Source organism: Centroberyx gerrardi, chromosome 4 (genome assembly GCF_048128805.1).
Source record: "Centroberyx gerrardi isolate f3 chromosome 4, fCenGer3.hap1.cur.20231027, whole genome shotgun sequence".
In the NCBI taxonomy this organism is placed as follows: domain Eukaryota; kingdom Metazoa; phylum Chordata; class Actinopteri; order Beryciformes; family Berycidae; genus Centroberyx; species Centroberyx gerrardi.
The window spans coordinates 11838474-11863197 of record NC_136000.1 but is presented as its reverse complement, the minus strand read 5'-3'; the positions used below and the strand labels follow the sequence as shown (position 1 = coordinate 11863197).

Here is a 24724-nt window from a genome sequence, read left to right as displayed (position 1 = left end):
TTACCTACCTCTCTCTCTCTCTTTCTCTCATTAACTCTTTGACTCTGTCTTTCTGGTCCTTTATCCCTCTTTCCTTCTCACTTTTTCTCATCTATTCCCCACTGTCTCTGATTCTATCGTCTTTCATTTTATAGATTTAGTATATATGCTCATCTTTCTGCACAAACACATAATAGGAATGCAATTGACACAGAATACCACTCTACATGCATGTGTGTGAGTTGACGGATGTGTATGCTTGGGTGTGCGCACGCGGGCGTGAGAATATGCATATGGCTGGTGCATATGTGTGTGTGTGTGTGTGTGTGTGTGTGTGTGTGTGTGTTTGGGTGGTCCTGACAGGCTGATGGTGCCATCCATCATGAACAGATCAGGCCACAGACTCTGCCCAGTGGGCCGTGGCCTGCAGGTAACGGCAGCTGCAGCAGCAGCAAGTAGACACTGTCTCAACTGTCATCTATCTACAGAATGCCAGTGTGACAGGTCCTGTCCACTTCACTTTGCAGCCTTTCACAGCACACTGCTATATATACAATGACCGGTCTTTTCTGCTCCACGCCTGCAAATAATACAAATTTGTTGCTTGATTGACTCTGATATCCAGGTCCATGGCTGATGATTTACAGCCTTGTCATTCAGCACTTTTTCTTGACTATAAACCCACCAAGCTAATAACAGCCTACTGACAAAACCTTGACATCTGAAACACTTAATTTTTTTTGTCTATATAGCAAGTACAATTTGTTGCATTAAAATTATATGATTCCCCTCTCCGGTCATCTCCCGCCATTCATTGATAAATGGCATAATAAAATGAAATGACTGTCGTTGTGAAATATTTAATAACCAGGATATCAAAATATTAAAGTTTGAAAGTAGAAGTGCGATATGATCAAAAGGTGAGCATTACTTTAAGGGGGAGGTGACATGTGAGTGATGATATCTGAGGACCGGGGAAAGCTCTCTGCTGTGTCTGTAATTGCAGTGAAGATGGAGAGCAGAGGGGATCTAGACCAGACAGACCAACACTGACACACTGGTAAAAATCACTCATGCTTCTGCCTCTTTTGGGGCCAATTTTGATGATTGCTTACAAGGCCAGTTCACTTGCTGCTTAATGAAGATCTCCAGCAATATCTAAGTCTTATAGCTTCCTCCATGTTCCATGTTCAAGTAGTTGCTTAAGCATTTACTAATGCACAGGATTTGATGTTGCAATCCTGCCCAATTCAGATGTCAAAAGAATGATGTACTAAGCCAGAAATTGTGGCAATAGAGGACATCAGGCTAAGCCATAATATATCTACAGGACCATCAGGCAGGCAGCACCATTCACCAGCCACCTAATCTAAATGTTACAGGGTTGAGTGTGTGAGTGCAGGTATGTCACTGGGGTTATCAACTTGGCACCTCCCATCACAGATGTTTCTTTGAATTAGGCATGCCAACACCACACCTCCACTTCCCTGTACCTATGCTTAGGTTCATCCCTAGCTCCCAACATTACTCAATAATTTCTAAACTCGCTATTGATCTCAACAACAATAAGCTAATGAGTTGGCTGATTCTTTTGGCTCGAAACAGCCCACTCAGCAGTTCAGAAACTGAATTGTATCAGCAAACAATTATACCGAGAGCAATGCATCACTACTCACTCTGGCTACAATATCTATATTATCATACAAACTCTAAGCCTTAAAGGCTATGCAGAGTGCACGCTCCTTCATGTACTACTCAAAGTAGGCTCCCAAAGAACAGTTAGCCTCCTACAAGACCACAACCTCTTTGACTTAGTCAGATATTACAAATGGAAGAAAACAATTTCAACAATTTAAATGACATTCCTCATGTTTTTGTAGCCTTTTTTCCAGTAGATTATATCCCCTCCACTAGTAAATTCAATCTTGACACAGATGTTAATTGAGGACACATAACCACAGCTTTCAAGGAGCACAGTTGGATGTAATCTACACAAGCGATTGGCAGACCAGATAGAGAGATTTACCCATATGCACACACAGGCTTGGAGGCAGCAGGCTATTAGGTTTACATTGATGTCTCTAAAGATTCAATAAAGGATAAGGCGCCCAGATCCAAAGCAGTGCTTGCTTCCCTTCTATCATGTCCTTGCACAGGCTACAGTTTCCACTCTGACACATTCACTGTGTTTAGCACAAGTCGACTTCCCGGCTTTGGCATTCACCTGTGACTTTGGGGAGTTTGTGTGCGGTGGACACAAAGGAAAAGGAACTTCACACAGCATTTTGTAGAATTACAAATGCACACATTCGTACATGTACCAGCAACCACTACATTCACTGTTATAACCACTGGTTTTCTCTTCAATCCATGTGTGGGTAAATTGCTCAAGCCTGATTAAGTCAGGATTAAGATAAGAGAATTAAACAGTGAATGTTTTATTTCAGAAATGGTAATAGGTTTTGGGGGAGGGTGTAAGGCACCTTAGGGAGTTTGTTACTGTTTCAGCCTGGGAGCAACTTGGGGTGTGAATGTGACAAATAGAATGTTAAAGGAATAGTTCACCCAAAAATGAAAATTCTGTCATCTACTCACCCTCATGCCAGTTGAAACACAGGTGAAGTTTGTCCATATAACACACAGGGAGGTTGCCAGCACAACTCCATAGCAGCCTTCTCTAAAACAACTGAAGTCGGTGGGGACCTGTTCTTCAGAGTTCCAAAAAGACCTATATTTACACCATAATTTAGTGCAAATCTTATCTACAGCTGATTGATTTGCAACAAATAATGGTGTATAGGTCTTTCTATTCACAGTGTGACTGTTTGGCTGTTTTTGTTTTGGAACTCAAAGAACAGGTCCCCATTGACTTCAGTTGTTTTGGAGAAGGCTGCCACGAAGTTGTGCTGGCAACCTCCCTGTGTGTTATATGGACTAACAAATTTCACCTGTGTTTCATTTGGCATGAGGGCGAGTAGATGATGACAGAATTTTCATTTTTGGGTGAACTATTCTTTTAACCTTCTTTGAGTCTTCTCAGTCTTTTGACTGTTTTAATCATTTAACAATCTGTTATATATGCCCTTGTTTTGAGACTGTAAGTACCTCCTGTTGTACGGTCGTAGTTAAACTACCAGCGCTGTACTGCCTCATCTTTGGGGCTGCAGGTCCCCATAGAGAAACTGTGACAATCGATTGCTTGGTAACTAGTCCATGACCTATTATCATCTCTGTGGTTGTGTATAACTCTCAAATACAAGTACGCCTACATCATGTAATGATTCTAACATAATGTAATACTCCCAGCAGCTCTTTGCTGCTGTGGATGGCATGTTAGAACCAGTGGCTTCACTGTTTTGACGAAATACTCAGCTGTATAATTTTGGATGTTTTTATTGGTCTCCTGATACCATTGCAGTTCACTGTAGGCAAACCAAACAACTCCATCTGACTACTCACAAAGGCTCTTGAGCAAATAATGAGGCAATAATATTAGATGAGTGTGCAATGTTGAGTTAATGACAACAATCCAATTATCTCTTAATTTACCCTAAAACATGTCAACTATCAATGGATAATTTCCTGTCAAGATCTCACTGAGCAGTATTTTATGAGGCCCTATATACAAAATTGTTTTTTATTATGCTTCCATTCCCTCTGGTATGGGCAATGCATTCAACCGTGAGTGGAAATTAATTGGAGTAAACTCCAGTTCTCTCTCACTATCGATAGATAGCTGGGACATAATGTGAGTGGAGTCCAGGTGTATGTCTTTGCTTGTTTGTGCTCTGTCTCTGTCTCTTTCTGTCTATCTGTCTCTCTCTCTCTCTCTCTCTCTCTCTCTCTCTCTCTCTCTCTCGCTCTCTCTCTCTCTCTCTCTCTTTCTCTCTCTCTCTGTCATGTCTTGATGTGTCATTAGCAGTGTGCTCTAGGGTTATTGATCTCTAGGAGACGTTAATCACATTATAGAAGCTTGAGTTGTATCTTTCGCTATAGTAAACACAGGAAATGAGGATCTGAGGCTGATTATGTTGACTGATTTCAGTCATGCAATGACTCAAGCCCCTATCAGAGCCCTGGCTATAATTGCTAGGAAAACATTAATTGATTAATGTACAGACCATAATAAAAGCCCATTGCATCTCATTTTCTGGCCATTTTCATAGGGGGATAGCCTTCATTTCCAACTGCCTCTCTTTGACTTCCTTTACATGGTTTAAAAAATCAAGTCACCTTGTTGAGGAACAAACCCATCTGTTGGATTATAAAAGCAGTCACCTGTAAAGTGACTCTCAGTTAGCTGGGCTTGTGTAGGTCTACATGGATGAACATGTTTGTAAGCCGGTGCAGCCGCTCTGAGCATTAGTGCAGATTAGGATGCTATGCAGCGGTTGTGTCCCCGGCTCCTCTAGAGCTTTGTTTAACTCTTATGTGATTTCTGTCCTCTTGGCTGTTCTGTTGTTCAGCTGTCAGACCACAAAGTGCAAATTCTATCAGCAGGGGTTTATTCAATTCAGCTCTCTGTTGCCTGAAACCTGTGGGCCAAGAAAATGGAAAGATTTTCTCCCTTTCACAGTGTTCACACACCATCCAATTAGGGCTCCAAAACACAAGGGAGAAAGCGATAGGCAGGCGGAGATGTGGGCAGTATAAAAGGACAGAAGAAGAACGGTATAGTGTGACAGGTTATAGAATATAGTTGGAGAAGGAGGGAGAAAGACGAGGAGGGGAAATATAGTGCCCATGTTCCCGTCCTTTGAAAGGGTGTTATCATACTGTACCACCATTCTTGCCTTGATATTGGTTAATACCAGACTCAGACTGTTGTCTTTTACTAATGAGCCATTTACTGATGATTCATTAATTCGTTTTGCTTGAAACATCCTGAATATTAAAATAGTTGTTCAGAAGAATAGAATAGAATAGAATAGAAGGGGATGGGTGATGAATTTCAGCTCGCTGGATGACTGAGTTTCAACTTGAGTGATAGAAAGTGACAAGATGACATTCAATATTCTGGCTGGACCTTTCAACAGGTCCAGCAAGTATTGACAGAAGGTGTTTGAATTTAAGTGTTGAGGTGTCACATCAAACTGGTCACAGCGCCAGCCAAAATCCCAGTGCTCCAAAGCAGGAAAAGGTTATATCTTAGGAGGTGGCAATAAAAAAACACAAGGCACTAAAGAAATATGGTCATTGTAACACTGACTCATCATAGCCCATACATTTCTGTCCCAATCAATCTGTGGTTAAAAGCAACTAACAGAACGTTTGCATAGAGATGATAATGGAAACAACCCCTCCTGCTCAGCGCCTCAGGCTTGCTAAGATGTCAGATAAGAATGTAATGTCTCATAGTGCCAGGTGAGGTATAAATAACAGGAACAATGAAAAACTAATTTGGGGCTGTTTTGAGCACAAATTCCTAGCCAAGGGTAATTTAAACTGGAAAAAAGCAATTTGGAGAAAATGGAGTGAAAACCTTAGACTTTAGTATTGCGTTTTCCATCATATGTGGACAGTTCTGTGGATGATTGAAATGTTTAAGGTACTATAATTTCCAGTACACTGACATTCTAGGGAAAAACAAATATGAACACCTACAGTATGTGACGTGTTACTGGCTATGTGGGCAAAAATGGCATAGGACCAAAACAGTAGCATTACCCTTAAAACCAGTGCTCTCCTGTCACTCCCTCTCACTCTTTATTTCCCCACCATTACCTTGACGATCTGGAACCCTTTAGCTTTGTTGCTCACTCCCTTGCCATATACTTCCCCTCTGTACTGTCACTATTGGCAAACCACTGAACCTAAAGCAATTTGCAGCACCGTTCAAATGTCAGGCTGGCAGTGAGGTGCCACTGATGGTTGAGTTTGCAAGGAGAGAAAAGAAGATCCACTCATCTTTCTACCTGCAGTGTTTTTTGTGAATGTCAACTTCATGCGCGTTAAAGTCACACAGTATCTTGCATAGTGATTTGAGACTAGGTTCTTCTCTTTCCAGGTGATAAATGAGCATGAACATGCAAAGAGAATCTCTGTGAGGATTTTACTTCATGTTCAATTTGTTCAAGTGGTAGAGATTCTGCTAAAGTAAAAATTAAGGCAGGTACTAACAATCCCTTCACTTTTGCCACCATACACACACACACACACACGCTCACGCCGCTCTAACAAGGACACCAAGAGTCTGCTATCTCTCAGTGAATTACTAAAGCTAATTGCCCCTAATTAGGAAGCCTTGATTAAGGTGCAGCTTCTGATTTAAGAGGAAGCCAGCAGTGATGATCACTGTCTCAGTTTCTCCCTATCCTAATTGTTCATTTTATTATTCATTTGTTCTTTAATTGTTCCTGTCAAAGGACCTTATGCATAATGCAAGCCATTTTTCCAACTTAGATGAATCATAGGTTGTTTTTTCCTTCATTTTTTTACATCTGGAATCCATCTGACATTCACTACTGATGTTGGCTGTGCCGCCATCTTGATCAACAAGCTTTTTAAGTCTTTCATCCTCCACTGAACCTCTCCTTGTCTGTAGAGTATCCGTTAAAAATCAAATGTGAGAAGGAACAACTGATATGTGTTACTTAATCTATAATACAGCAGACTTTATGTCTGCTATATCTATGCGGTACGATTCATAAACGGAGCATAGCTTTGCTTGCATGTTGGGCAATCTGCCTCCTGTGACATGATACATTGCTGTAATGTTATTAAAGTGTGGAAAAAAAGATACAAAATGCTTTTCATTTCTAATTGCAATCACAACTGTATTTTCAAGTTAATTCATAGAAGATATGATGGTATTGATAGCCAGAGGCAGAATCAGACACAACTTGCAATTCTTCAAATCTGTACTCCATAAAGTATTCAACTCTGCAGATCATTTTGGAGTGCCCTGTTGTGGATATGCTATAATTAGATTCCTATGCTTGAAAGGCTTGGAGGGTGTTGATCATTGTTATTGCATGAGGCATGCAGCGCTTTGAATCCCCTCCATCCAGACTCGTCATTTTCACCTTGCAGACAAACAGGGCCCTCGAGATATTCATAAACATGAAAACAATGACTTCCCAATGTCCATAAATCATCAAATCAGCATTCCTTTGAGGGACTTTCTGGTTCATACCTTACAGTACTATACTATCATCAAGTAATTTAATGTAACTGCATTGTACTATAGTTTCCTATAAACCTCAAATATATTATCATTGTTGTCTCTTTGTTGACCTTATAGTCATGTTATCTTACACAAAGAGAGGACTGAGATTGGGGATGCTTATAATATCATAATGAGAAAAACCGGCATGTCATACACTGAAGAAAAATGGTGTGTGGGCGCCCTCTGCCTCTAACAGTGTAAAATCTGTCTTAAAATGGAGTATTCATTTATATTAGTACCAATTCCCGCATAACATTTTTAATAATGTGTCTATATACCTTAATACTCTATATACTCGCTGTCTGATGCAAGCACCAGACAGCAAGGTTACTGAAGCAAACATATCTTGTACATCTGATTAGTAGGAGTTTTTATTCTGAAGTCCTGTGAGGAAGCAATTCTCTCCAGAAAATATTGTCTCTAGTTAAAAGCTTATGATAATGTGTTCTTTCATTTTCATCTCCTTTCAGATCCTTTTTCATCCTGGGGGAGAGGCCAGGGTGCCAGTCATTACAAGATTCAATTAAAACCTTTAAGGTCGCCCTCATTCAACCAAGGAGTGAATAATTGTGACACAAATGCTACTTTGTTAGCATCTGTGCAAGATTGTTTTGATGTGCTAGACCAGCAGAGGAGAAGAATGAAGCACACTTTAAATGTGTTGTTACCTGGGTAACATTAGAGTACATGTGCTATGGTTTTGTTGGTTGTTGGATGTTTAGATCAGTGGCTATTGAAGGCTATAAAAGCTTGAGAGATCTAAAGGATATTCGTCTGTCAAGCAGTTCTTCATGGGAGGAGGCTGTTTCTTTTAGACAAAGACGGCGGCACAACTGGCTAAAAGTGGATTCAAACACAAAGCCAAGCATGTCATGTGATAAACTGCAGTATACAAAAATGAACCAAACACTCGGATATGATGCAAGATGCATGTTTAAAAATGTATTTATAATATAATACAAGGATATTTTGTGCAAGAGGTTGGTGGGGGGTGTGAACCTGTACATTATCAACAAAGTACTATAAATTCAATAGCAACCTGCAAGCGGGACATGGCTACTGGGCCACGATCGTGTCAAACAGCTAACATACTGTATCAAGATACATGTATTATACAAATGGGTTTCACTAGTATACAATGGCTGTATAAGATTAGATTACATATTTATATAAAGTGCAAAAGAAATGAAACACTTACAGTGAAGGCCTGGCCCTGAAGTGCTTTGTGACTGAGTGTAAACCCACCACCACACACTAAAAGCCTCCTCATCATATGGCCAGGTGGTTGGGCCGACACAGTCTATGGCCTTGGCAGGGCAGTATCACAAACTATTGGCCAAAGTTCAGCTGCTGAATATATACTGTATTACAAAATGTATGAAAGGGTTACCAATCGGTGCAATATATTGAATTGTACAAATATAATCAATATGAACAGTTGCGAAAAAAGTTATCTAAAATTCCCCTTTTTACAATTATAAATAGACACTTGTTGTTTACTGCTCCTTCTACACTGAGCATAGCACCACAGGGTCTCATTTTTCAAACCTAGAAATATGAAATAACCTGAAATATATGAGCAGATTCATTCTTATTTCAGAGGAATAAGACATCTCTGACATAAAAGATATAAGAAAATATAAGCACTGTTAGTTACTAGATTACATGTTTTGTTTATAGTTCATAATTGCTGTTTCTCTTAATGGTTTGTCTCTATATTTCAAGGTTATAGAAAGCAAGTGAATTCAGCATCACAGTTGAGTCTCAAGAATACAGGAGAGCAAAGAGGCATCAAGCGGTCAGTCAGACTCTGTCCAGCACCTCTCCACGCCAACCACCAGCATCTGGGGATTCTGGGGGATTATCTAGGTCTGCTGGGAACCCTGTGGAAAGAGGTAGACACGTGACTGAGTGATTATTTTCAAACTTACTTTCAGAAAATGGCCGCGTGCAGTACAACTAATGCATTTGGCAATCTGATTGAAAGTTGGAAGAAAAGGCATTCGATGATACAGGTCAGTGCTTTTGCTCCTTACTGAGTTGGTTCTTTTGCGTTTCCAGCAGTCTGGATTCAGTCTTTTCTGCTCCTCGGCCAGAGCCTTGGCCTCCATGGTGTACATCCTCCTCTCCTCGCTCTTCATCTTCTTCCACTTGTCACCCAGGATCACACTAATGGCTCTGGGGTGAAAGGTCAGAGTCAGAAGATCAAGAACGCACTTCTTTCGGGTTATTGTCTGTGTGAACGTGTTTGTTTGTTTTTCTTCTTATCCTTTATTTATCCAGGGAAGTCAACTGAGGCCGTATTCACTTTTCCAGCTTTTACACATACATCATGTGACACTAAAACTCTCTGTTGAAACTACTAAAAATTAGATCATGTTAGTTGGGTCACCTGCTCCTTAAGGCAGGGTGACCGACCCCACAGACTGAAACTCTGCGATACATTAGGCCTTTAAATGACTGAATGAATTTACAAAAAATATTATTGGACAACTAAATGAATAAATAAAATGCGCTGTGGTGCAGGAGGATCCTCTATCATATCGTCAGTGGACAACACTGCCTGGACGATATCCTATTTGTAATAAAAAGGACAATGTCAGCCAAATGATTTATCAGTCTAACCCTAGTTGGGGGATAAATGCTTTGGTCAAGAGCTTTCTGACGGTGGTTAGGGTTGAGGGCTACTGCCATAAATCACATGTAATCATAGAACTGAAAGAATAACCCATTTATAATCATAGAACTGAAAGAATAACCCATATATAATCATAGAACTGAAAGAATAACCCATATATAATCATAGAACTGAAAGAATAACCCATATATAATCATAGAACTGAAAGAATAACCCATATATAATCATAGAACTGAAAGAATAACCCATAGACTCCCTCTGCGCATAGTACAATCATTTTCCTTCATGTTTTTTATTCTAAGAGAGCGACTGTGTTACTTTTATCCTCAGCCTTTGGGCCTAACAGCCTTCATGAGGCATGCTCTCTGTGTTAAGGTCCGCCAGCCTTCACTTATAATTTCACTGACTTTTAGTCCAGTCGGTTGCTCTGGGCTCCAACGCTATAGTCCAGTCCGTTCAGTATCATTCCACACAAAGAGAGCCCTTTCTTTTTGTAAACAGTGAGTCAGTGCACCCTGTACCACCGCCACCCCACACCCTCATCCCCTAACAATATCCCTGATCTAAGCTGGTTCATAACAGAGCATGACATCAGACAATGAGGAGAATGTCACTGTACTGCATGCTGTGACACAATGATAGGGCCATTCATTAAAGAGTAATTCTGCACCCAGTTGGAGCTTCTCTCCGCCTGCTGTGCAGACGGCGAGCGTGAAGAGCACGGGACAGGAGGGGGGTTTGGGGTTGGTCCAGGTTGGTGAGAAGAGGAATGGGGTGAATTGTCTCAAGTATACCTTCATACTGGGGGTTTTTACCAAATGGTGTATCTTAGGACAATTGTCCTTGAACACGGCTGCATCTCCAACTGAACACCGGCTGCTCATTTTAACCACTGGAGGGCGATTTCAGACAGGTTTAGTGAAATAAATACAGCACCGGCACATTAGTGCTGAAATATTGACAATATGACTGCCGTTGTTGTATTTTATAACTACATACTACTAAATACCTTACAGCTCAAAAAAAGTATTTTAGAGGTACTCTTTAACCTAAATTAGAGAATTCTGCTCTACAGAAGCTAAAGCGACGTCATTCATGGTGGTACGAATGATTGCAATGGATCTCATAGACATCTACACTTTGACTACAGCAAATGAAGACTGCACACCTGTTATCCTTCCCAGGATACATCTGGGTGTACTCCACCCGGTACTTCTTAGCGAAGAGCATGAAGGCATTCATTGGCCGCTTGCATTTTGTGGGTGTGGCACCACTGGCTGTCCCTGAGGTGTGGCTCCTGTTTGATTTGCTACTAGAGGATTGGGGGGAGCTGGAGCGCTCAAGTTTATCACAGTCTGGGCTAACGGCGCCCCAGCTGGACTGGGAGGTCCTGCGCTGACGAGCCATGCTGCTGAGAACATACACTGCTGAAGAATCCAGCGGGGTGAAGTCATAACTGCAAGAGGTAGAAGGAAGGAAAAGAAAGAAAGAAAGAATAATTATTTGTCTTTCATTTGTTCACTTTTTATCTATAAGCCTCTGTCAGCATAGCATTCATAGTGTAACAGCATTAGTTTTGTATCCACTTGTCACTTTATAGCACAGAAGTTTGTCTGCTTGAAAACAGATGGAAGTCACACCTTTTTCTTCTTAGCGGTCTACTTCTGTTCTGAAAGCGTAAAGTACTGTTCTGCAAATTCCTTATGCAAGTGTGTTAGGTGAAGATGTGTACAGTATCAATGTATAGATGAAAATAGGTCACTGTGTACACAGTACACACTGTAGGCGTGCCTTTATTGAGAGTGTACAAGAAGACTGCCACAGTAGCTAATGTTGGGCATAAATGTGAATATCACAGAATTGTTAGATTTTGATTAAATTGTTGTGGAAATAGTCAAATGCTAACATTTTAAGTTGTTTCTATCCTGGAAAGAAACAGGAATGTAATGTAAAGTGTGTGTGTGTGTGTGTGTGTGTGTGTGTGTGTGTGTGTGTGTGTGTGTGTGTGTCCACAACTTTAGAGCATTTAGAGCAGTACTGTGTTTTTCTGCATAATGTGTATGTATGCATCTTCAGCAAACAGTCTCCCATAAGATAAATCCAAATACTGTCTCTACTCTTCTGATGGATGACATATTTTCCCCTACGTTTCATAAGGTTTAAGTGCTATTAGCCACATATAATAATAGTGCTCAGAATGATTATAGATACCTGTTAACTTCAGTCTTTTATCACACAATGCAAGATCACATTGGTTACAAGGGCATACCTCCTGAAAGTGTCAAAGACAACAGAGTCATCACAGTTAATGGCATCTGGGTGGTTTGGTGGCAGACACAGGTCGCCCAGCTGCATCTCATAGCAAGGGATCCCATGGTGCACCACAGTAAGGCTCGGATAAAAGGAAGACCACCCTGAAAAACAAAGAAATGGAGATGAAAAAATATGGTAACAACACACTTTTCTTCTAAGACTATTCATTCAATATCATTTTGGCATCAAAACCAAAGACTGTTGTTTCAGATATTGCTGTGAAAACTGTTGTCATTATGCACATTTTGGAGTTATCTCTTGCCAACAAAGCTGGCATTATGTTTAGCTGTCTCAAACAAAAAAACAAAAAACAGTGCATGCATATACTGCAGTCAATATTTGTATTCTTTTTGTTGGAAATTAAAAAACATTTGTGATTAAAAAACATTTTACCTTTATTTTTGACAAAAAAGGGGTGATCCAGTCGGCATTCGGCTGTTAAAAGGCCGTCATCGGGTGAGCCAGGGTCAAAGGTCAGTTTGAGAACTACCTGGCTAAAAGATACCGTCTCTTCATGGCTCACCAACTGAAGCCCCTCTGAACCGTAGCTCTGTAAATTAACACCAAAAGCAAAAGGCATCAGCCAATCAGATTAGACCTAACTCACCACAGAGATAAGCAAGTGGAACCCACCACCAAAGAAGAATTGGTACCTAGTTGCTTTCAGATGTAGTGTAAGAATAGCTGTGTGCCTGATTGGTCTGATAGTTGGATGGTTTATATTATGCTAATTGAGACCACAACTGTAAATTTTAAGCTGAAAGATAAGCTGAGAGTCAGTGATTAAACCAGTAGTAGAGGTGAGGTGAACACTAGTGAAAAGTATTACAGAGAATTGCAGATGATTACAAATTATTTTAAGAGATACCAAGGTCCCTTTTTGGTGCGTACCTTGTGAGAGGAGGATGGCATCATGGTTTCATCATCTGAGTCATCATCAGAATCTCTGAGGTCGTCAGCGTCCTGCCACTCCACATTAGGGCCTCGATGGAAGCGCAGGCGAGTTCCTGAACATCAAGACAACAATGTAAACTGAAAAATAATGTGTGGAGGGACTAACTGACAGGAGAATGTAGGTAAGTTGTCGTACTGCTATTTGGACACCAGAGGTCAGTATTTCTCTACAAATTTTCTAAGACTTGTCGAGGGTGGGTCTTTTCAGAAAACTGTAAACGAAAGACTGATAGCAGCACCTCTAAAGCTTCTGACCCAATACAATCTTGATTACATGTCCGGTTGTTATCAGCACGCTTTCAGGGCAGAGCTTATAAGAAAACTTCATGTTGCATTTGTGAGTGTGCATACACACTGGCGCATGCATATGTACATGAATGCGTATGTATGCACCTTTCAGGAAGCAATGCCAGGCTGTGGAGGGCCAGGAATGAGACCAGGCCATGTCTTCATCATCGGAAAATGATGAAGACATAGAGAAAACTCCAGACTCTGATTCACTGCTGGCCTGTTGGTGATAAAAAAAAAAACACAAAACAAAACAAAACACAGTTTAGGATGACAATAATATAAGTAACATGTTGAATGTACATGGAGACGACATTGCCATAGAGTCTCTGCAAGAGAATAATCAGTGGATCTACAGCAATGGATGGTCCTTCATCAGAAATCAGTGGAGGTTTCAGGTTAAAAGTTACCCTGACACGCCTGCGCTCCCTGAGGTGGCCTCTAGAGGGATTGGGTGCACTGCTGGCTAACGGTGGCCGGGCATAGGAATGTAAACTATTACTGTTGCCAAAGATGTGGACAGGAGATGACCTGAAAAGAAAGACAAGAGAAGGTTATGAGACTATGACCATGAGGCATTAAATGCATGTGTGTGTGTATTAGTGCTGAAACGATTAGTCGATGAATTGATTAGTCGATCGACAGAAAATTAATTGATTAGAATTTTGATAATTGATTAATCGTTTTAGTCATTTATCAAGCAAAAACACCAAACATTTGCTGGTTACAGCTTCACAAATGTTAAGATTTGCTTGCTTTTCTAGGTTTCATATTATTATAAAATGAATACTTTGGTGTTTTTTAAGACATCACTTTGGGCTCTGGTAACTTATGATGGGCATTTATAGACTAAATAATGAATCAATTAATCGAAAAAATGATCGTTAGATAATAATTGTTAGTTGCAGCCCTAGTGTGTATACATGGGTAATACAAGTTTATATGTAGAGCAATATAATCTACTGTAAATTGTACGTCCTGCAGTGTCCACTTGCACTGACTGTGAAGTCCTGTTGTCCCTGCATCAGGTGTGCTAGTGTGTACTTATGTTATTGTGTGAGTTGTCATTACCCCTGCATCGATGCCACCAAGATAAATTACTGTACATTTATACATTCACTGGACTTAGTGAATGAAGTGATTCTGATGCAAACCTCTTATGAGGAGCGTCCTTCAGCAGGGGGCTCTGAGGACTGGTGGCGATGTTGGCCAGCTCGGTGAGCCAGTTGGTGCTGGGCGAGCTGCTGAGCTCCTGGTGCGACACTCCCGCTCCCACCTGAAACAGCCCCGGAGACCTCTGGTCCTCCTCCACCTCCTGCAGCTCTGGCATGTCATCTGGAGAGGGGGAGCGGGAGAGGTCAACTGTAAAAAACATTATAAATGGGTGGAAAATCTCAGTAGCTTGAATGCGGAATGTGCCATGTTGTTGGCGTTTTGAGGCAAACAGTTACCAAAATCCATGTTGCACCCAGGTGAGGAGGGCAGGTCCTCGTTACACTTCAGCGGATCAAAGGAGTCGTCCATTCTTGCGTTCTGCTGTGTTTCCTCTTTATTCACAGGCTCCAGGTCAGATTTTATTTTGCTTCCTGCATCATATAATGCGATGCCAGCTGGCCTGACTGTTGAGGCAATGAGGACAAAATTACAGATTTCACAGTGAAAGTGAAACTGCTGCACAGAGTTATTTCCACTGATTTAGCAGTCTGGGCCAACTCAAAAGTACAGAAAAGGGACTATATCTGTGACTTTATCAGTAAGTTTTAAAGTAAGTTATTTGGATGTTTGATAGTTATATAATGGTTTTATGAAAGCATGATGAAAACAAAAACCCTGGAATTCTAAAACATTCAGATTAAAAAACACAATATATCAAAGATATTTGACCATAAATAAATACAAAATTACACCTGACAATATACATTGCAATACGTGTATTATACGTTATCAGTGTAGTAGGTAATATGGGGGAGCCTTGCTTGAGGGAATCCTTTGTCTGTGGATCGACACAGCAAACCTCTGACAGGCTAGTCATGTGACCCATTGCGTGCAGGCCTTGTTTATAAACTTAAAGGACTTAGCGCATGCGTATCAGAGCTCATTCATTCATAACTGCGTAGCAAAAAGGATCAATAGATTGATGTAATTTAAAAGTGGCATATCAGAGGTTCGAAATTACATTTACAAAACAATATGGGCATGAAAATAATCAGTCTATCACACTAGCATATTATATGATTGGTTTAAACAGCATCTGGTCGTTGATGGCATATAAAGTAAAGAATAAAACGTGACTGAAAAACATCAGGCTGTACAGGAAAAGATCAAATGCATCATTTCACAAAGAAGAGCTAACGTTAACGTTAGTTATGTTCTGACAACCGATCGACTAATAGGCGCTGTAGGTTTTGACAAACAGGGCAGTGTAGTAGCTTCGACTTAATTACGTTAATAATCTTTTATTCTGATTAATCTGTTAATTCATAAACTGTATTTGAAATATTATCACCTCTAAAAAGACCTAATGGGGGCTGGGCCTACTGTTTCCCCACTCCCCAGAAGGAACAGTGTCTTCAGCAGAAACGGAGAGGCTGTCGTCTACATTGTAAACAAAAGAATGTCAACAAGTTGAGGCATGACGCAACCTCTCTGCCCCGTTCAAATGAATGAGACGAAACCGTGTAAAAGTACTTTTCCAAAACTTTCACGTTAATCACGACAATTTTTAACGTTTGAAAATCTTGTTTTGATACACGAGCTGCCGTTGGACTGGTTTGTTACCAGCAAAACAACAAGCGTCACAGCGAAAAAATTTGTCAAGCACGACCTGTCATTCGACATCGAATAAGTGCATGACAACCTCAACATAACACGATTTTAAAATTGCAAAGTAACGCAACGTACACTGCTTATCTTCAAAACAAGTTTCAACCCTTTGTTTCTTCGAAATCAAGTAGACAACTTCCCACTTACCAAACCTGTCGCCATCAAGAAACTCTCTGGCATTCACTCGAGGGGTGGGAATGAATGCCTCCAAATAAGGCCATCTATTGGTGGATAGAAACGTCAGTCGCGACAATCTGCGGTTGCTATTGGTCGACACTGTTGATAAAATCGTAGCGGGCAGGGCCTAGTTTGTTGATCAAATTCTCATTGGCTGAAAGTATATGTCTGTTACTACCCAGTAACAGCTGATTGGCAATAACAGGAACAATGCACTGTTATTTTTTTACTTACAATGTATCAACTATCGCAAGAAACACTTTTGTTCAAGTTTCCAAATGGTATCTGCTGCCTCGTGCAAACATTGCATTTGCTTTTTGTTGATATTAGGCTACTGGTGAATGAATGAATGAATGAATGAATGAATGAATGAATGAACGAACGAATGAATGAATGGATGTGCTGAACAGTGCTGATTATGTCTTCATTCTGATAAATAATAATGTTACACGTGAATATAAAAACGCTCTTTATTGACATGAAAAGTGAAACATACTTTCGGCCAATATTATGGTTTTGCCTTGTATGGTACTCCAAATTACCAGTACTACCTGCACAGAGGGGGAATAAGATTAATTTTATACAGAAAATTAGTGTTAAAATCATCTCTAAACCATTTAAGCTACAGTAAACCACAGACAAAAATACAGAGGACTGTAATTACTGTATAAAAAAGAAAGAAAAAGAAAACAAACAGGAGCCACTAGAGGTTCCTGTTGAGAGGGAACATTAGAATATGCATTTCCAAACAGTATTAGTTGTTGGCAGAGGTAGACAGCAATAATGGATGAAATAATCATAACATATGTTTCACCGACACAAGAACAGCATGACTTAAATTTTACATTAAAACACAGGGGAATGAACTGCTCCAAGACATTGCTTATAATGACTACAGTCTAGTAGGGCAATTTATCAAATTAAAGGTGTAACAGTAAATACTCAAATTCAAATTGTACAGCAATGTTCTTACAAAACTATCAGCTATCTCTGAAGTTTGTTTTGTGCAAAAGCATAGTATTAGGCTAACAGCCACTAAACACTTACCAACAATGATATACAGTTTATGAAAAGGTATTCAAGGGATTAAATCTCATGACAATGGAAATGTATTTCTTAAAAAGTTGGACCACTGCCACCACAGGGAAGTCTACATTCTCTGGTGGTCAAAAGTGAATGTGAAAGCTGTTATCCAAAAACAGGATGCAATTTCGACGTAAAATGATCCTTATGAATACTCTCAACTTTATTAACAAACATTGTTAATTCTTTCTCATGTTGTGGCACTTTTATACCAATGCACCTCATGGTGCAAGTGTTCCCTACACTGCACTAGTGCCCTTGCCAAAAATGACGAGAGAACATGGCATAATCGCTCACAACTGATCCAGCAAGAAATTACCTTTGGCATGTGATTCTAACAAATAACATTTTGAAATTTACAAAGGAGATTATGCTGTAGGCCTAAACATAACACTGTGAGAGAGGAGGTGAGAGTTAACAAAAGTGTTCAATATACAAACAAGTAACTCATCTGACACTGACAAAGTAAATGCACACTTAAAATTTTACGGTGAGAACTGTGTGAAATCTAATTTGACAAGCTTTAAGCAACTCTGCTTTGGCTTACTTTACTTTAGTCATAATACTCCATGACAAACCCCTTTAAAATTGAGGTTGTCTCATCTGGGACACTGAAGTAGTCTGTTAAAATTAGTTTTAAATATCTAAAACACAAATGTCAGTGTAGTAGGTTTTCACATTTCTTGTAGGAAAATTTGTATATTTAGGTCGTTATGGGGAAAAAAAAACATCCATATAAGACTTTTTTTCCATCCACCAATTCATGGTCCATTGGAGCTATCTCCATGCTAAATTTCATGCATTTTGTTCCTCAATGTCAGTGCTACTACCAAACAGGGTCACCAACTGCTCCTCATAATTAGCAATGTTTCTCTTCATGATGTCCATGCATGGGCCCAGCAATCTCTCAAAGGCCTGAACGTCCATGACTGGAAAACAAAACAAAGCAAGAGTCAGACAGTTTTAGGACAGTTCTGCCACTGAAGGATGTACAAAATAACAGCCAGAAGACCTGTCTTTACTCATATTTGTGTCCTCCCATACAAAGATAACTGTAAACTAATGCAGAGTTATAGGTGATCTATTGGAAAATGTACCTGCCCGACAAAATGTATGCATGATCATAAGATTGCACAGAACGTACCCAAGCATTTGACGCTTCCCACAGCATAGGCTGATGCAGCTCTGGGCTTGTTTGTGACAAGTGCCAATTCCCCAAAATACTGGCCTCTGGAGCACGTGGCTATATCTACCTCCTCTTCCTCTTGGTCTTTTTTCGTCTGGCAAGAGAGAAATGCAAACCATAACATACCGAACAGGAAATACCAGTGATCTCCATCTTTTGAGGAATAAGACAAAGTAGACTACTGTGCAAACATACCCTGCTTCTCTTCATGGTGATTCTAACTTGGCCAGACTCAACAATATAGAAGCAATCTGCTAGATCGCCCTGCAACACAAGAGATTAATGTAAATGAGCACAGAAAATGAATGTGACTGATTGCTTATAAATGTGATATAGTGGCAGAAGACAGAAAATACAAATCCAAGTACAGATAGTGCAAAGAGAATAATCACCTGAGCAATAATCTGCTGTGCATCACTGAACACTTTAGAGGATATCACATCAACTACCTTCATTCTCTCCGAGAGCTGTGGATGAGAGGAAAATTGGTTGACACTGTCTTTGTCGAAAATGCATACTGCAGTTTCTTTACGCTGGGGGGAAAAGGTGGATCTTAACCTCTAATGATGTAAGCAGTGGTAATGTTTCAATGAACGCCTCATACAGCTTCCTCTTCTTGGCATTGTTTTTAACTATGATCCTCCTGAATGTCAGACGATCCTGAAACAGAGATTAAAAGAAAGCATTCATATTCATTCTTCATACTAATTAAGAAATAATACAGGATGTACGAAAAGTCCGGATTCATAGGGATGAGTGACACCATATACATTTTCTTGCTGCACTTGCTTTCCCTGCACATATTAAAAGTCAGGATGGCTGAGTAGTGTAAGGCACCCGGGTTTCTGGTCTCCAAAAAGGAGATGTGGCTTTGCACCCTAATACTGACCAGCAGTTTTGATACTCATTTACGTTTCCCCTATGATGCCAGACTTTTCAGACACCCTGTACAAAAGAATAACAAGTATGAAACATTATCCACCAGGGGGCACTGTGAGTCAGGATTTACCAAGTGGAGCGTCTCTCCTCAACCATAACATCATCCAGAATATTTCAGCAGCAACAGCACCCAGGTGCTGATGTCATGCTGCTGTTTTTAATGATACAGCTTTAAAAACATCTCTACTGGCAGTTCTCTGACATTTCAGGAAGATATAAAGTTCAGGCAGGCTATCAATCTAACACAATGGAAGGGTTTGCAGCCAAAGCCAGCAACGTGTCAGATGACAAAGGTGGTTGGTGGCATAGGCGATGTAGGCAGCCGCCTAGGGCGCCCTCTAGCTAGGGGTGGCATGGGATTTTGTTTTTTCACCCAAATAAGCTTCCATGGCCTGCACTCAGGCACTCCCAACCATAATAGTGCAGTGGTTCTCAATCCTGGTCCTCAAGTCCCCCAGTGTACTGCTGGTTTTCTATCCTACCAGATAGTTAATTCTTTCATCTTGTATCCCAGGTGTAAATTCAGTCCTGAGTCAGATGGTTAGAATGAAAACCAGCAGGCACACAGACACACACACACTGGTGCCAAGGTTAATAGGTGATACAGCTAAAACTTGATTTGCATAAAGAGAGCATGACATAACAATGTTGTTCCCCATGACTAATTATTTCAAAATTAGTTTTGGGACATGACCCTCTTGTTGCGAGATTGCTGGTCATTCGTAAACAAACTGCATCATAGAAAGCCAGATTAAGTGGTAATTGAGCCTCCACAGCATTGTGAAGAGGTCTAAGTCATCAGATGCTCAGTTAAAAAAAAAAAAAAGTCTCCTCCTTAGTTACATTCAATGGGTTTTATTTGTATGTTATGTCAGTATGATCTCACCTAGGGAACAAACAATGCCAGGGATACCACTGACTCTAAATCTTGAGAGAACTGCCAACACAGATTATTATAAATTCAGGACAGAGCCAGCTGTGCACCTGCATGCGGGTTTAATGGTTTACTCACTAGGCACCAAAGGGCTCCAGGTGAAGTGGCGTTTATTGTAGCTGCCCTGGGGGTGTTGTACATCAACGCCAACTCCCCAAAGCTCCCTCGGTTGTCATAGCAGCCTACCATCTTCTCTGTGCCCTCAACCCTCATGAAAATGTTAAATGTTCCACTGAATGAAAACACAATGGAAAGAAAGACAAGCAGAGGAAATATTAACATATGATGGGTTATCAGATACTTCTGAATTCTTTCAGCCTTCAACATATTCTTGTATTTACAGTGTCAGCAGAAGGTATTGTGCTTACTGATGCAAGAATCCAATAATAATTATCAGATTTACAAATTTAACAATCAATAATGTGATTGGCAAATAACAGCTGAGTAAGCACTGATGTGAAAGAGCACCTTTCAATAACATAGAAGTTGTCCCCATCATCATCTTGATCAATGATGTGCTCTCCATCTGTACAGAACTTCTCAAACATGGCATCCAGTACCTGAGACATCTCTTCCTGCGATGGTGTGTAATCAAAACAAAAACAACTTGTCAAACATTTGAATTTCAAATGCTGAAACACTCATGTAGAATCCCTTTCAACATGCCGTTTCAGCTACTGAAAAATAACCATCTATACAAATCATGCATAGTGCACTGAGCCGTGGCAAAAACATGCTGGCCCCAGGCTATATTCTCCTTTGTGTAATTTAAGAGATGGCAGAGAACAAACCAGAGGAGTAGTGAGTGTTATTGTGGAATACTTCACTTACCGGGTCCAGATTTTTGAACAGAAGAATGTCCCTACATGCCTCCTGTAGTCTCTGTCTCTGCTCGTCTGTTTTAGGGTGTGTGACCTGCAGATTAAAGCACACTCCTGTGATATGGCCCTGCAGCGTCCTACACATGGAGCTACATACAGAAGACTTCATGATGTTGACCATTGTCATTGAACACTATGAGAAGTAGGGCTTACTTCACACTTTGCTTGTACATGCACATGTGAAACACTCACACACGCATTCATATTATTGAATACTCACACAAACACGTATGAAAGTCACACATAAATACGTGTATGTGTGAGTGTTTCATATGTACAAGTGTGACTTTTTCAAATGTGTATGTGTGAGTGTTTCATATGTATATGTGTGACTTTTTCATGTGTAAGTGTGAGCATTTCATGTGTACTGTATGTGCAAGCGTTTCATATGTGTATGTGTGAGTATTCATTGAAATAAGCCCCACACAGCCTCTCATACAACACTGCTTTTAACGCTTTTTTTATTCAGATTCACAGCTACAATTCATATTGCTTGAAATCAAATCAGTATGGCACGAAACACAGTTTACCCATGGCTCTTTATCCTCCTCATCTTCATCGGGGTTGAACGCTTCAGCACAGACTGCATGACAGAGATAAAGAAATGAACGAATTACACATTCACTTCCAGACGGTAAATTCAACCAGAAATTTGAATCTATGTTCAGCCCAATGTAAAAGACAGAGCTTTTGGAAACAAAGACATCCACCACATCATCTGAAGAACAAGCGTTCATGTTCAGTATGGCCAACACACCATTCATCCCAGTCATACAGTAAAAGCCAAACCCCAGGCAAGATTCAGAGTCATTTTATGCAATGAATCTTTCACTGAACATAACTTTTCTCTCCTTAAGTGCAGGATTTGAGGGTGATGCAGTGATGGTGGTGGCACTCTTACTACATTTCACATTTCGTTCCTTTGTATTTTATGCCAAGATAAGACATGAAGTAGTCATAGCAAAGCGTCACGTTTTGTCTGCCTTCTGTCTGCCTGCCTTTCCAGTGTCCTACGTGTCTACATGTTCATTCCCCATCTTAAGTAATTAAAAATAGGAGTTTGCGCTTAAAGAAGTTTTAATGGAGAGGAGTGTGCTGTACTTTCTCACCAGACCCAAGCTCCAAATCATTTCAAGTCATCCGTCCCAAAGCCAAGCATTCAGATATCAGTCCTGGTACAGTACAGTTTCTTTTATACAGCTATAGTCAGGATCAATATATCCAATCTCACATAAACAAGAGATTAAGATTCTTATCAACAGTGCGCTGCACCTGGCCTGATCTCATCCCACTGACATATGCCCCAGGCTCCAGGAGACAAAGTGCTTTCATAACCACTATTGTAGCAGAAGATAAATCAACGTTATTACAATAAGCACAGACACACTGAGAAGAAACAGACGGAAAAATTCTTCAATATTGAGTATACTGGAACAAATCTGACACAGCCTTGGTGAGTGTTCATGTGTCAAGGAGGTTTTATATATTTCCACCACTGATGCTGTCCAGAGTGTTCATCTTGACAGGACAGGCCTTCAACAGGCAGCGAATGAGAACTCACCTGATGCTCTTCTGATGAATCGGTTAATAACGGGGGCTGCAAAAACATAAAAAATATATATTAATGTTAAATTTCATCATAATGTTTTGATAATCATCATTATTGACACTGATAAAGAATCTGAGTACATTTATCTTACAGTAACTGGATGATCACTGGGAAGGGTCATGGACAAGCCAGCATAATGTGTTTCACATCAATGCTTACCACAGGTGTAGTAGAGTATGCCAAACCTTTTACACACCATTATGGAGACATGCTCACTTGTGTAAAACCACAATAATAAGAGGTCCTTTAAAATGCATTTGCCTCTTTGAATCCAATTTAAATGAGAAAACATTTAAATGACAAACACAGCAATAAGCACCAAGCTCTGAAACAATAGCTTGGTATGAAATATACATTAGATCCATGGTCCAGGTCTCATGCATGAAAAGCCTTGCTAGCCAGGCACAACATTACCCCAGGAAGCTCACTAGAGATTTGACTATCATTAAGACATGGCGCTGGTGGTGTGATGGGCTCCAGTCATCATGACCCACAAAAAGCTTACTTCAAGGAAATCTGTACCTGTTCTCAAATAACCATTCCAGCCCAGCAGACCCCATCGCTCATTGGGATGCTGTGTCAGGCTCTGGGTTGCTATGCTACTTGCTGCACCTTATATGGCAATTTTGCACCAGCCATTGTGTTAGATTTGCCCCCAGTTTGGGAAGAATAAATTAAGATAGGGCAGCCAAAGTCATTTTCCCCCGAGTATCATTTAGTAAAGCTCTAGTTTTGCACCATGACCTGTTGTGTTATATTTCTGATACACAATCAAATCCAGGCTATAGGCCCATCCTAGGCCTGCCACCTGAAACTCGGAAATATTCAAATGACCTATAGGTGCGGGGTATGTGTTTCTAAAACGCACCGTCCCCTAATCTGCAGCAGCTGTGCTTTACCACTGTCATTCTCATAATAATGTGTCTGCATAAATGAAGAGCAGCACACGTTCATTAACCATCATTCAGCCTCCATGACCATATATGGCAAATGACAGAGCCATGGTGGATGCAAGGTGGCAAGCGCTGGAGCATCACTGCGCTGAATGGTTTTTATTCCCTTCAGCAGAACAGAAGCCCGGTACACTGGGCTACATGCTGATGATTCAAAATAAATTAAGGTCAATAAGCATTCAAATTAACATAATGCAGACCAGTTAATCCGTTAGCCTACCTATGAATTCCTCGTCATCCTCCTCCTCCTCCTCTCCGTTTTCCGAATCGATCTGCATGGCTTCGTCAATGAAATTGACCGCTTTACCAGGTCTTGGGGCCGAATTTTGGTCATTGCCAAATGAGGCCTCTTTGGTCTCGCTGTCCTTCAGCTGGGTGAAGTACTGTAATGCAAACTCGAGTAAATCCCTGGGCTGATTCCTCAACACTTCCACGGTAAAGCTCTGTAACAGCTCCGTCAGTCCTTCAGGAATTTCTATACTCATTCCTGTTATCAGTCTATGGATGTGGACAAAATGCCGGTTTGCTGCGAATTTAAAACAAGTCTTCAGCTGGAATCAAAAGCACGGAGCAAAAAAAAAAAAAAAAATGAGCAGACAGGTCTATGTGGTCCACCAATTTAGCAAGCCATCCACAGCGAAGCCTTTCTATTTCTTGAATGAAAATGGCTCTGGATTTTTGGTCCAAGCATCTTCTGCTGCTTCTGGCTACAGGAAACCCACGCATGTGACCCAAGAATCCATGGCAACCACCTACCAGGGATTGCGTATGAGCGGCAGCTACGGCAGAAACTGCAGTC

At 40.5% G+C, this 24724-nt stretch overlaps 2 protein-coding genes across 2 annotated transcripts; both read right to left on the bottom strand.

Annotated features, from left to right (window-relative positions):
• Nucleotides 1-8076: 8076 nt before the first annotated feature.
• On the bottom strand, nucleotides 8077-16335 carry hbp1 (HMG-box transcription factor 1). The gene is made up of 11 exons (XM_071897526.2): nucleotides 16311-16335; nucleotides 14792-14959; nucleotides 14495-14675; nucleotides 13751-13871; nucleotides 13446-13560; nucleotides 12990-13105; nucleotides 12492-12648; nucleotides 12055-12199; nucleotides 10954-11241; nucleotides 9184-9325; nucleotides 8077-9030 (listed from the first exon to the last, which is right to left on the bottom strand). Exons 2-11 carry the CDS (start codon nucleotides 14862-14864, stop codon nucleotides 9013-9015), a joined length of 1356 nt encoding a protein of 451 aa, XP_071753627.1. The 5' UTR covers nucleotides 14865-14959; nucleotides 16311-16335; the 3' UTR covers nucleotides 8077-9012.
• A 1883-nt stretch (nucleotides 16336-18218) lies between these two features.
• On the bottom strand, nucleotides 18219-24501 carry prkar2b (protein kinase cAMP-dependent type II regulatory subunit beta). Its single transcript, XM_071897480.2, has 11 exons — nucleotides 24146-24501; nucleotides 22925-22960; nucleotides 21894-21946; nucleotides 21314-21397; nucleotides 20951-21057; nucleotides 20561-20714; nucleotides 19168-19269; nucleotides 19002-19076; nucleotides 18805-18873; nucleotides 18568-18703; nucleotides 18219-18352 (listed from the first exon to the last, which is right to left on the bottom strand). Exons 1-11 carry the CDS (start codon nucleotides 24408-24410, stop codon nucleotides 18219-18221), a joined length of 1215 nt encoding a protein of 404 aa, XP_071753581.2. The 5' UTR covers nucleotides 24411-24501.
• Between the last annotated feature and the right edge of the window lie 223 nt (nucleotides 24502-24724).